Source organism: Microtus oregoni, unplaced genomic scaffold (genome assembly GCF_018167655.1).
Source record: "Microtus oregoni isolate MIOR12 unplaced genomic scaffold, Mior012 000048F_ref0000485, whole genome shotgun sequence".
In the NCBI taxonomy this organism is placed as follows: domain Eukaryota; kingdom Metazoa; phylum Chordata; class Mammalia; order Rodentia; family Cricetidae; genus Microtus; species Microtus oregoni.
This window is the reverse complement of record NW_024543222.1, coordinates 17,963,154-17,975,638: the sequence shown is the minus strand read 5'-3', so window position 1 is coordinate 17,975,638 and position 12,485 is coordinate 17,963,154. Positions and strand designations below refer to the sequence as shown.

The window sequence follows — 12,485 nt, the reverse complement described above, 5'->3', positions numbered from 1 at the left end:
GGATGTTACTGCAGGTACCACATTGAGGTCAATCGTGTTCCTGCTGGCAACTGGGTTCTGATTGAAGGTGTCGATCAGCCGATCGTGAAGACAGCAACCATAACTGAACCCCGAGGCAATGAGGAGGTAGTGTTTCTGAAGGGGAGCACATTGAGCTAGAAAGGCAGAAGGAACCATAGTCATTGAGCAAACAAGCTTTGAACCTAGAAGGTCCTAATCCAGAGTCACTACTGTTTCTTGGCTGGCGCTCGCATGCGCTCTCACCCTGCCACATTCTAGGAATTAGGAGACGTGCTTCGTTTCCTTCCCAGTGCTGTGCCAAGATGCTGGGAGCAAATGGTCCTTTACATCGGGCCCCAGTTGTGCCATGGTTCTCGGCTGGGGAACCAAGACTTCAGCTTCTCCCTTAGGCCTGTGCCTTCTTGTCCACCCCTGAGGGCCTCACTCCTCTGTATTTTGGATCCCAGGCTCAGATCTTCCGGCCCTTGAAATTCAATACCACATCTGTTATCAAGATTGCTGTGGAGCCAGTCAACCCCTCAGAGCTGCCCAAAATGCTTGACGGCCTGCGGAAGGTCAACAAGAGCTATCCATCGCTCACCACCAAGGTATGTCCAAGGCCTGCAGCAGCTGCTAGGCCATACCTGCCCCAGCTACCTGCTCTGTACGGTCACTGCGTGGCATTCAGCAAGTGTTCCTGAGCTGTTGTTTCCCACAGCCTGGTTCATGGACAAGCCCACCCGTTACCATGTAAGGGCAAGACAGACTGGAGTGCGTACATGTTTCGTCAGGCGACTCTACATAGCCTTAGTCCTTAAGATGCACACAGTTTGAAACCAGGTATGGTGGTAGACACCTTTACTCCCAGGAGGATGCAGAAAGCTCAGGGTCAGCCTTAGCTACATAGGGAATTGAAGGCCATTGTGGGCTACAAACAGGACTGGAGATGACTCAACAGTTGAGAGCACTAGCTACTCTTCCAGAGGACCCGGGTTTAATCCCAGCCCCCAGATGGCTCCTTACCACTATCTGTAACTCCAGTTCCAAAGGATCTGAAGCTCTTTTCTGGCCCCACAGGTGCTAGGCATGCATGTGGGGCACACATATAAATGCAGGCAAAACACCCATACACATAAAATAATAACAGAAGATTAAACAAAAGTGACTGATTCTTATACACTCTTGAAGCTGCCACTAAACTATTCCTGAGAGGCAGGAAGGGAGAGTTAAAGGGGTAGCTTACATTGGTGGATATAAGTACGGATTTAACGTGTATGATGAAGGTAGGAATCAAGTCATTGACGTCATACTCAGCAGCATTGTGCTAAATGGTCCTGCTGTCCTAGGGACCTACTGGTTAGGGTGGTATTGCCCTCTGGATTCTTTATTTGGGAACAGACACTTTCTGGGTTGACCTAGAATGTCTAGAACTAGCTGTACAAACCAAATTGACCTCAAGGTCAGGGTGAATCCTCTGATTCTACCTCCACCACCAGACCCATTTTTTGTTTTTGTTTGGTTTTTGGGGTTTTTTTTTGGGGGGGGGGTATGGAGGGAGCTAAAGATTGAACCCAAGGTCTCAGTCATGCAGAGAAAATGCTTGACCATTCAACTGACCCTAGCTCTCCACTGAACTTTTTAAGGAGCTGAAAGAGCCTGGGCAATGGTAGTACATGCCTTTAATCCCAGCATTTGAGAAGCAGAGGCAGGTGGATCTCTGTGAATTTGAAGCCAACCTGGTCTAAAAGCAAGTTCCAGGACAGCCAGGGAAGAAGCCTTATCTTGGGAGGGGAAAAAAACCGAGACAGTCACTGCTTCTGATAACAAGTTTTGGTACCTTCATCTCTAGTGCCTTGATTTTTGTTTATATCTGCTGTGTCCAAGACAAGAGGAGGGGGGCCATGACTGCTGGGGCTGCTGTCTTTCAGGTGGAAGAGTCTGGCGAGCATGTGATCCTGGGCACTGGGGAGCTCTACCTGGACTGTGTGATGCACGACCTGAGGAAGATGTACTCAGAGATCGACATCAAGGTGCCCTCACCTAGCCTGGCTTCCTGTCCAGAGGGATGTCCTAAGTGCCAGACCTCAGCTCCCCTGGATGCCCACTAGACCCTTTTGAAGAAAGCACTTCTGCTCAAGTCAAGGCTCCGATCCAGAGTTATTTTCGTCCCTTTATTAGGAAAAGAAACTACCCAATCTCTGGTGATTGGTTCAGTGTGGGTGGTGTTATGGAGAGTGGGAGCTGACTGTCAGGGTGTATCACCAAGTCTGACCCCTCGCCTTGAACCACGCATGGTATGGCATATTCTCTCCAAGGTGTCCTCTTAGATGCCTCTATTCCTGGGGCTGGGACTTGAGGTTGGAGCAGATGCTCACAGTGGGTCCCTAGCACTGTTTCTGTCATATCCCAGGGGTTATTCAGTGAATAGCAGGTAATGGAAGCTTTACTCGACCATAATTAAAGCCTTAGTTTTAGAGCCTAGTTTGAACCTTAGGGCATTCACTCCTGACTCAGAATTCCTCTCCTCCCCAGCTCTTTGGTTGGTAGCATAGCCAGGTCTTTAGTCTATTGTTTTAGAGCCACTTAGGGAGCTCATGCAGGGGAAATGCTTCAGAGTTCCCTAGGTAGAACTCTCTTCTTCCAACCAAACTCAATTTCACTTCAATTTTTTCTCATTGCCTAGGTGGCTGACCCAGTTGTGACATTCTGTGAGACAGTGGTAGAAACATCCTCCCTCAAATGCTTTGCTGAAACACCCAATAAGAAGTAAGCAGAGGCCGGGCGGTGGTGGCGCACGCCTTTAATCCCAGCACTCGGGAGGCAGAGGCAGGCGGATCTCTGTGAGTTCGAGGCCAGCCTGGTCTACAAGAGCTAGTTCCAGGACAGGAACCAAAAGCTACGGAGAAACCCTGTCTCGAAAAATCAAAAAAAAAAAAAAAAAAAAAAAAAAAGAAGTAAGCAGAGGGTGGGGGCAAGGGAGAGCAATAGGAGACAGATAGTAACAAATACAGTGGTGTGTGGTGGGGGTAGGAGGGAGGACGCCAAGAAAAATCCCATTACTCTGTACACTTTCTTGTTTTTACTCCAGCACAGGCTGGCCTGGGACTTGTGTCCATCTTCAAAAAAAAGGGGGAATGGTGTGTAGAAAGGAAGACACCCAACATCAGCCTGGACACACATGTACATGTAAACACACGTGCTAATGCTCGAAGGAGGAAGCAGGTGTGGTGGCAAATGCCTACAGTCCCATCACTTGGGAGGTAGAGGCAGGAGGATCAGGAGTGCTAGGCCAGCCTCAACTATATAACAAATTTGAGGGCAGCCTGGGCCATGTGAGATTGTTCATTTTAAGGGGAGGGAGCATAGTGGTATACGGTGGCATACATTCCTTTAATCCTATCACTCAGGTAACATGTGGTTAGATCTCTACATAGAGAGCTCCAGGGTCAGGGCTACATAGTGAGCCCCGTCTCAAAACAAAAAAACAGGCATGGTGGCTTAAATCTGTAATCCTAGCACTTGGGAGGCAAAGGCAGGAGGATTGCTGCAAGTTCAAGGCCAGCTTTATCTATATAGCAAGTTTGAAGCCATTTGGGGCTACACATACGACCTCATCTCAGAGGAAAAAAAGAAAAAATGATGGAAGCTGGGAACACTGCACCTTGTACCTGGAACTGACAGCCTCGCTCTTCCGTACTCACTTAGCCCTACCCAACCACAGCTTTGGGTGGATCCCGAGACGGGGTGAGGGCTAATGAGATGCTCGAGCTTACTCCAGACTGTAGCCCTTTCTGCTCTGACATTCCCTCCTGAGAATTTCCTAGGTGCCATATCAGCTTTGGAAAATTTGCCCTACATATTAACTGTTTTCCTTGTTTGTTTATATTTTGGGGTGTTTTGTTTTGAGGCAGGGTTTCTCTGTGTAGCCCTGGCTGTCTTAGAACTCACATAAACCAGGCTGGCCTTGAACTCCCAGAGATCTGTCTACTTGTTTCCCAAGTGGCGGAATTAAAGACATGCACCACCACCTGTCTGCTTTTTGTTTTTTAATGGATGCTTGAAGTGGAACCCAACTCCTCATATGGCTGCCGGCTATTCTCCAGCCCAGCCTTATTTTTCAAGAAAGCAGAGAGAAGGGCAGGAGGCATGGTTCAGTGGTTAAGAGTGCTTGTTGCTCTTTCAGAGGGACCACAGTTTTTTTATTTAGCACATACATGGTTACTCCCAGTCCAAGGTATCTAACACCTTGTCTGGCTCCTCTGAACACTGCACACATGTGGTCCATGTGCATAAATGCAAGTAAAATAACTCATACACATTTAAAAAATAAACAGAAAACAAAAAAAGATAGGGTACCCTTTGCTGCCCCCTGCTTCTAAGTCTTCCATGTCTGTTACTGTTTCAGAGGTCTGTGTTGTCACCCCTGCTCATCCTTTGACCCTTCTGACTGCTCCTGTCCTTTCTGACCAGGAACAAGATCACCATGATTGCTGAGCCTCTTGAGAAGGGCCTGGCTGAGGACATCGAGAACGAAGTGGTCCAGATCACCTGGAACAGGTTAGACAGGTTCCACCTCCAGGGCTCCCACTTCAGCCTCTTTGCCTGGTCCCTTGACGCCAGCCATCCTTCTTTGCTATTGTCCTGGATATGACATGGGCAGAGTGGGTTACTGTCTTCCAGAAAGGAAGGATCTATGGCCCCAGGAGCTACTTTGTCCTCTTTCTTCCAGAAAGAAGCTGGGCGAGTTCTTCCAGACAAAGTATGACTGGGATCTGCTGGCTGCCCGTTCCATCTGGGCCTTTGGTCCTGACGCTACAGGACCAAACATCCTAGTGGACGACACATTGCCCTCTGAGGTAGAGCAGACTGACAGGATGGGAGCCCGTGGCAGTGTTTGCCTCAGAGTGAAGCTGCCATGTCCTTCCCTGTTGAAAGAGGGCCTTCTCACAGCCCTGCTTTTCTCTTCCTTCTAACCTGGTGGCTGTTACCAGTGGGCTGCTAAGGAGGCCTCATATTTCTGTGCAGGTAGACAAGGCACTTCTTGGCTCAGTGAAGGACAGCATTGTTCAAGGTTTCCAGTGGGGAACCCGGGAGGGACCTCTCTGTGATGAATGTAAGTCCACTAGCCGCCTCCTGACCCCAGTCCTCAGGACACTTGCACCTAGCCGCATAAGGTGATGACTTAGGGTTGGGTTTCCCATCTTTGGAGCCCAGCAGGAGAAGCAACTTGGGATGCACTGGGCTATCCCAAGTCTTGGTCCAGCCTCCTTCCTGCTCCCTTCCTATCTCAGTGCCATCACTCGGTCCAACCCTACATGAAGGCGTCTCTAGACTGGCATTTGCTCTTGATTCCTCAGTAGAACCTCTCTTTGGTGTGCTGAAGAGAGACAACAAGGGTTTTCAGGCAGGAGTGGTTTATTGATGCAGACTGGACTACCTAGGGCCAATTCAATTTCTAGAATGACCCTTCCTTGGTCTGTGTGCTGGTTCTGGACACAGACTACATTCTAGAAATTGAATTGTTCCTGGGTAGTCCATTCTGAATCAAATGTTAAGTCCATGTTCAACTGTTTGCTACTGGCCTGTGATATTTGTATCATATTCTTGGGCCTCAGTGTAGCAAGTTATCTTGCTGTTCTGCCATGCCCCTGTGACTACCCCCAGCGCTCCCATCTCTGTTTCAGTGATTCGAAATGTCAAGTTTAAGATCCTGGATGCAGTGGTTGCCCAGGAACCCCTCCATCGCGGTGGAGGCCAGATCATCCCCACAGCTAGGAGGGTGGTTTACTCTGCCTTCCTCATGGTAAGTGGACCTGTCGGGAGCTGTCGGCTTCCCTGGACAGAAGCTTAAGTGGAAGACCAGGTAAAACCACAGAAGGACTGAGAAGATCCAGAGACCCTCCCTATGTCCTCACTCAGTCTTCCTCAGGCTGAGTCCTGTCTTGGTCTGTTGCAGGCCACTCCTCGTCTGATGGAGCCTTACTACTTTGTAGAGGTCCAGGCCCCTGCAGACTGTGTGTCTGCTGTTTACACAGTCCTGGCCAGGCGCAGGTGAGCAGCCTGTTGTTAGGCTTGAGAGCAAGAAACCCCTTGATTGCTGAGGGAGGGGAAGCAAGAGGTGGCCCCAGCCATCGCTTTCCCCCTTTTCACTCCAGAAGCCCACCCAACTTGTTTTCCACCAGGAGGTAGAGAAGAACCGAGGCAGCCCCTAGCTTTACAACAGGCATAGCTGGGATTTCTCCCACCCTGCCCCACCCCAGCTCCTGGAAGAAGTGCCAAAGTGAAGCCGCGATGGGGTGGTCTGTAGGGTCCCATCTCTTCAGTGTCCCTGCTCTTGCCTCCTCCTGTGACTGCTGCTAAGAGCCCCAAGCCCATTCCCTCTGCAGAGAATATTCCATTAGGTCTTTCTTTGGTTCTGGACTAGGATACAGAGAAGGGCCACAGACCCATTGCCCTAGGCCTTGGGGACTGTGTGCAACTAAGGCCTTGACCTTTGTCTTTCTCTCTCAGGGGGCACGTGACCCAGGATGCGCCCATTCCAGGCTCCCCTCTCTACACCATCAAAGCTTTCATCCCAGCCATTGACTCTTTTGGCTTTGAGACTGATCTCCGCACTCACACCCAAGGCCAGGCCTTTTCCCTGTCCGTCTTCCACCATTGGCAGGTAAGGAAATCTGGCCAGCTTGGCCTCCCGGTTCAGCAGACTGCCCTCCTGGCCAGTTCCCCTTCTGTTCCACTGCCTGAATCTTCTGGGTAGCTACCTCAACTCCCTGGAATCTCTTTGTGCTCCAGATTGTACCTGGTGATCCTCTGGACAAGAGCATTGTCATCCGCCCATTGGAGCCACAGCCAGCTCCTCACCTGGCCCGGGAGTTCATGATCAAAACCCGGCGTAGGAAGGTGTGTGTTCTTTAATCCATTGCCATATCCCTCTGCCCCCGGTCTCCACAGGAGTTGTGTGTGGCCGGTCTTCCTCCTGGAGGGCAATGTACTGCTGTGTGGTAGATCAGTGTCTACGTTCCTCAGGTCAGCAGAGCAGGGCCCAAGGGGAACGGGAGCTGTAACAGAACCTTAAAGGAACAACTCCTCAGTCTAGACTAGCCTTCCTCCCCCTCAGCCCCGTACTATTACCCCTCCTGTGGAGCTCACCCTAGTGTCTGACTCCATTCTCCACAGGGCCTGAGTGAAGATGTGAGCATCAGCAAGTTCTTCGATGATCCTATGTTGCTGGAGCTTGCCAAACAGGACGTTGTGCTCAATTATCCCATGTGAGTTCCAGACCGGCAGCTCCTGCTCCCCACAGTGCTGCAGCTCTGGACTCAAGCTGAGACCTGTGGATCTGGGCCGTCATGCCATGAGCATCTGGGAACTGCTAGAGGCCCCTCTGAATAACCCAGAAACCTCCGCGCCAGTGTCCCAGTGAGGACGGGGCATCCTTCTGTGGCCTCTGGCTCCATTCCCAGGGAACAGAGAGGCACTTGGGCCCAGGGAAGAAGAACGAGAACAGGATGACAGTGTTTAACCCCAAGGGGCCTGTCTTCAGGATTTACATGGAATTTTATTTCTTACAAGTTCAACCTTAGCCGTGGTTTGTAAATGAACAGAACATTCTGACCTCTGCCTTGGTTGCTGCTTTTGTTCACCCTCACCCCACCCTCTGCCTGTCTAATCTGAGCACTTAGATTCTGGGTACGTGATTTCCCATGAGGTATTTGCCTCTGGTCCCAGCTGCAGCTGCCTTCCTGACTGGGTCCCTAGGGGGCCGGCCATGGTGGAAGGAATGCCTGTGTCTGATTCAGTGTTCCCATGAGTCTTGGCGCCCCTTCCCAGCCCCCACTTTCCCATTCTAGGCTGCTTCTGGCCAGACATGAGGTGGGCAAGAGTTGCTGGTCCTCCTTGGAGACTGCTGCACCTTGAACCTTTCTCCCTTAGTTGGGGTCAGAGCCCTTCGGTTCCCACCCATTGTACTGCACCCACCCTCCTCCAGCCCCCCCAGTTCCCTTGCTCCACTCTACTTAGGAGTAAGACTTTTAACTCTCTTCAACATGGCTTTATTGGGCACATACAGAGACAGCTGGGAACTGGGCCGTCCAGCCATGTCAGGAGCCCTACTTCTCAGGAGCCTCTGACGCCCTCTTGACGTAATCTCTGTACATTGTGTACACAGCACCTGCATGAAAAAGGGAGGAAGGTGCCCTTTGGTGTCTGACCCCTAAATAACTTTCCCCCATCCTTCAAGGGGTCCCAGTGGCTCTGCTCTCCCTGCTCATCTTTCTGCCCCAGACATTCAGGCACTCTGGGAGAGCAACTCCTCCAAGTATATAAGCACTGTGATGTCTATTCTGCACAGAGCAGTCTGCTGAGTGGACAGGCGAAAGGTGGTTCTTACGCCTGGGGAAACTGAGGCCCAGTGAAAGGGACTAGCCCACAGTCACAGCTCACAAGTAACTGTTGCTTCTTCCTGTTGTCCCCTCTGGGGAAAATTCATGAAGCAGACTGCCATCATACTGTCCCGTTACCCAGCAGCAGTCACCAGTGGGGACCCTCTGAAAGGCCTCAGCATAGGGATTCATCAGGGAATTGATGTGGATTCTAGTGTGAGCACCAAGGACTTGAACTTTGACCCACTTAACTGAGGACACTCTATTTTGCCCCCTTCTCCCTCTGACCCCCACATGCTGCTTACCGAGCATGATTGCACCCACAGCACATGCCTGTGCTGCCACTCGGGTGTGAATCAGATGTATGGACAACTTGGTGGGACCTCGAGCCTTCAGCCGGTAAATCCTGTATGCGGCTACCACCAGGCAGCCTCCTACACCTGTGGGTGGAGAACAGAATCACTAGGCCTGTGTCCAAGTTCAGGGTCTCTTAACTCCCCTCCGGGCTTGCAGGTTGGGCACTGGGGTACTAAGATTCTTTGATGCACTGAAGTTTGGAATTTTGAGTTTCCTCTGAATGGCATTTTTAAAGTGCCTGTGATCCTCATGATGCCCCTCCCCCATGTGCAGGAGGTTTGTTGTCATGACTACACCCCCACCTGAGCTTCTCCACCCACTCCTGGATCCCAACTCTTGGTGCAGGTTTTCATGTTCTAGACTGGAAGGGAAATCTTGGGACAATCCCAGGCTGTGATAGACCCCATCCTGAGGCTGCTGTTAGCACTCTGTGTCCCAGTGTACATAGCATTCGATGGTCAGCTGCCACCCCCCGCCCATCCAGACTCCCAGTATTGTAAGAGTTTGTTCCTTGCCAGGCAGTGGTGGCACACGCCTTAATCCCAGCACTCGGGAGGCAGAGGCAGGTGGATCTCTGTGAGTTCAAGGCCAGCCTGGTCTTCAGAGTGAGTTCCAGGACAGGCTCAAAAACCTATCTCGAAAAACAAAAAGAAAAATTTGTTCCTTGTGCACTGGGTGGACCACTTGTGTTCTCTAACCATGCCCTCATTCTTTAAAAAGATCAAGAATCACAAAGTCCCAGAGAGGAGGCATCCACCCCAACCCTCTTCTTCCCCAACTCACCTATAGGCACCAGTGGAGACTCCCTGGTCTTCCTTAGGAACTTCCCAGACAGGTTGTCCTCACCCTCAGGTGGCACCCACCAGCCCTTGTTAGCAGACATGATCCCAGGTCCAGATGGTAGTGGCTGTGAGCCTAGGCTTCTGCCCAGCCCTAGAAGAAGTCCACAACGAGGATACTGATCCTGGTCTCCAGGGGAAGGAGGATTACCTGCAAGGACCTTACCATGCCCAGCCCAGCACAACCTGCACTTGAGAAGCTGCCCCCTCAGGTGTTCTCTCTCAGGTGTTTGGGCCGCTGGCAGCTACTTTCCTCATGTCCTTAGCATCTGCCTCCTTTCCGGCTCATCTGACTACTGTTCTCTTGCTTCCTGCTCCCTATCTGCATCCCTATGGGTGTGATCCTCTGACCAAGAAAAACAGCTGGGAAAACCCAGAGTAGAGTGGAGCCGTCTTTGAATCTTGGGGCCCTCTTGGACCTGGATCTGTTGACAGTTGCTCCTAAGGGAGCTACAGAGCAAGATCCGACTCTAGGGAGCCAGAGCTGCTCCAGACAGATGCAACGCCAGTTAACTAAGTGCCTGGAGCAGATGTCAGTGATGAGACATTGATATAGTTTGTACCTCAAGACTAAAGGAACAAATTCTGGTCCTCAAGCTGCTCACCAACCCACTCCTTTCATTCTAATCCCTGTGAACCCCTAAAAAGGCCTGCTCTGATCATCGCTAAGTCCCAGCCCTCAGAGGAGGGATTCAGCCAATAGGATGCCCTCTGAGTCCAGCTACAAGACAGACTACCTGAGCCAGCTCTTCTTGTTGGTAGCCCGAGTCTCCAGCATCCCCGTGCTTACCGTAAGAGATAGATGGCGAGAAAATGGAGCATGGACAAACAAACGGACCAGCGCTCAGTATCTGCTGCCTTCAATCAGCCAACACCCGATGCCAGATTTTTCACTATGGGGTCAGGGAAGCAAAGGGGGGAGGAGAGAGAACAGAGCATCAGTCTTCCTCCCCACGCCCCCATCGGCCGGCCGAGCTCCAGACACAGCAAAGTGAGGTTAGACCTGGTGGAGGAGAGGAGAGACCTTAGCTAACGTGAGCCTGTTTGTGCACACGGGTGACTAGAGAAACAGTGATGGACAGTGCCCTGGGTCCTGCCCAGGGTGAACTGTTTAAGATACTCTTTCAAGCAATGTGAAGTATATACTTCAGTTGTAGGGTTTTTCTGGTCTTGGCTTTGGTCTCCTTTTGAACCAAGCCTATAACCCCAGCTAGTTAGGAGACTGAGCTAAGATGATTGCACACTCAAAGCCAGCCTGGGCTACAGAGTGAGTTCATGTCTAGCCCGGACAACTGACTCAACCTGTCTCAAGAAAAGAAATAGGTGTGTGGATGCATACCTTAACACCAGCTCTCAGGAGGCAGAAGCAGGTGAGCTGCTGTGAGTTCCAGGCCAGCCAGGGCACTAGACCCTGCCTTGAAAAAATAAAACTGCCCGCAGTGGTGGTACCCAGGTTTAATCCTATCACTTAGGAGGTCAAGGGAGAGGCAAGCTGATCCTGAGTTCAAGGCCATCCTGGTTACAGAGTGAGTTCCAGGATAGGCTCCTGGAGAATCCCTGTCTTGAAAAAACAAACAAGAGAGTTAAGGACTTAGAGCACAGCTTTAGTGGTAAACACTTGTTTAGCAAGTGGGAGGCCCTAGGTTCAGCTCCAGTGTGAGAGGCTTGGGGAGCAAGGAGTCTTTTTGTTGTCCAAGACAGGGTCTCACGATATAGCCTTGACTGGCTTGGAACTTATAATGTAGACCAGGCTGGCTTTCAACTCACAGAGATTCACCTGCCGCTGCCTCCCAAATGCTGGGATCAGAGACGTGTGTACCACCACACCCAGCCAGAGTCAAGGACTTGTCTCAGGAGTGTGAACCAGCTGGAGTGGTGCTCACTTGCGTGGCAGTCCCTTGACATGACACGAGTGTGACTGTCTATGCCAGGTGTTTGTGTTGCAGACCTGTCACGGAGGAACTGAATTCCTTCCGAGAAATCAGATTACTTGTCCAAAGATACACAGCTAATAAGTCGTGGTACCTTGGTCTGTCCCATGGCTGACTGCCTCCAGGGAGGCCGGCTAATCTGAAACCTTTTCTCTCTTGTCCATCCTGGCATCCCTGACTAAGAAGAAGCAGCTGTTGCTGAGCCAGTGGGGACAGATCAGGACGCACTGTGGAGGGTCCCGCTCCCTCCGTGCCTCACGGCCTCTGTGTGCGTGCATGCTTGTGTGTGTTCCCCAGAGGAGCCTCTTTCAGCGCTGGCAGTGTGTCCAGCAGCTGATGTCCCTCTTTCTTTCCCTAGCACTCACTGCTCTGTGAGTAGGCTCAAGGTCACAGCAAATCCCCAGGGCCTTCGCATATCCCCAGTGTCCATGAGAACGCTCCTCTCGGTCGTTCACACACACTCTTATGCTGCCTCTCCACGTCCTCACGCTGGCCCGAGTTCGTAGGAGATGCACGGTCTACTCTCTCCTCATGTAAGCTACAGACAGAAAGGCACGTGGAAATACCTGGAGGAGACAAGACAGGGATCGTGATCAAATTAAAATCATTTTTAAAAAGGACGGACAAAGGGCTAGAGACATGGCTCACTGGGCAAGAGAGCTTGCTCTTGCAGAAAACCCTCATGGCAGCTCACAACTGCCTGTACAGCCCCCTGTCCCTTCTGGCCTCCACGGGTACAAGGCTTATATGTGGTGCACAGACTACATGTAGCCCCTCACATATACCTAAAAATAAATTACTATTGGGCTGGAAAGTTCAAGATTTTGAGTTTGAAACCCAGCAGCCAGGTCTGGACACTGAAGACTGCCTGAAAACTCCAACTCCAGGAGATCCGATGCCACTAGCACACACCCATTCATGTGCGTGTGCATGCATGTGCACTTGCGCGTGTGCATGCACACACACGCACACACATG

At 51.2% G+C, this 12,485-nt stretch overlaps 2 protein-coding genes across 6 annotated transcripts in view; one reads left to right on the top strand and one right to left on the bottom strand.

Moving 5' to 3' along the window:
• The window catches only part of Eftud2 (elongation factor Tu GTP binding domain containing 2), a 41,954-nt gene extending 34,340 nt beyond the window's left edge, over positions 1–7,614 (top strand). For both annotated transcript variants that reach the window (XM_041635680.1, XM_041635679.1), the window contains exons 17-28: positions 15–126; positions 468–608; positions 1,929–2,030; positions 2,684–2,766; positions 4,471–4,557; positions 4,730–4,856; positions 5,026–5,113; positions 5,685–5,803; positions 5,957–6,051; positions 6,511–6,664; positions 6,793–6,900; positions 7,177–7,614. In XM_041635680.1, coding sequence (XP_041491614.1) covers positions 15–126; positions 468–608; positions 1,929–2,030; positions 2,684–2,766; positions 4,471–4,557; positions 4,730–4,856; positions 5,026–5,113; positions 5,685–5,803; positions 5,957–6,051; positions 6,511–6,664; positions 6,793–6,900; positions 7,177–7,272 — 1,312 coding nt within the window. In that variant the 3' untranslated portion in view covers positions 7,273–7,614. The remainder of the gene's footprint in view (positions 1–14; positions 127–467; positions 609–1,928; positions 2,031–2,683; positions 2,767–4,470; positions 4,558–4,729; positions 4,857–5,025; positions 5,114–5,684; positions 5,804–5,956; positions 6,052–6,510; positions 6,665–6,792; positions 6,901–7,176) is intronic.
• A 422-nt stretch (positions 7,615–8,036) lies between these two features.
• On the bottom strand, positions 8,037–10,477 carry Higd1b (HIG1 hypoxia inducible domain family member 1B). 4 transcript variants are annotated; one of them, XM_041636103.1, is made up of 4 exons: positions 10,368–10,477; positions 9,522–9,671; positions 8,687–8,821; positions 8,037–8,170 (listed from the first exon to the last, which is right to left on the bottom strand). In XM_041636103.1, exons 2-4 carry the CDS (start codon positions 9,619–9,621, stop codon positions 8,109–8,111), a joined length of 297 nt encoding a protein of 98 aa, XP_041492037.1. In that variant the 5' UTR covers positions 9,622–9,671; positions 10,368–10,477; the 3' UTR covers positions 8,037–8,108. The 4 variants fall into 4 exon arrangements, with proteins under 4 accessions (XP_041492037.1, XP_041492039.1, XP_041492038.1 ...); XM_041636105.1 differs by lacking the exon at positions 10,368–10,477 and adding an exon at positions 10,141–10,196; XM_041636104.1 differs by lacking the exon at positions 10,368–10,477 and adding an exon at positions 9,764–10,128.
• Positions 10,478–12,485: the final 2,008 nt, after the last annotated feature.

Excerpts from the sequence above, each read along its gene's own strand:
- Higd1b (XM_041636103.1), bottom strand. The coding sequence starts at position 9,621 with ATGTCTGCTAACAAGGGCTGGTGGGTGCCACCTGAGGGTGAGGACAAC. Across the intron at positions 8,822-9,521 it reads GTCTCCACTGGTGCCTATAG|GTGTAGGAGGCTGCCTGGTG; the intron begins GTGAGTTGGGGA and ends CTCCACCCACAG. Across the intron at positions 8,171-8,686 it reads TGTGGGTGCAATCATGCTCG|GTGCTGTGTACACAATGTAC; the intron begins GTAAGCAGCATG and ends TTTTTCATGCAG.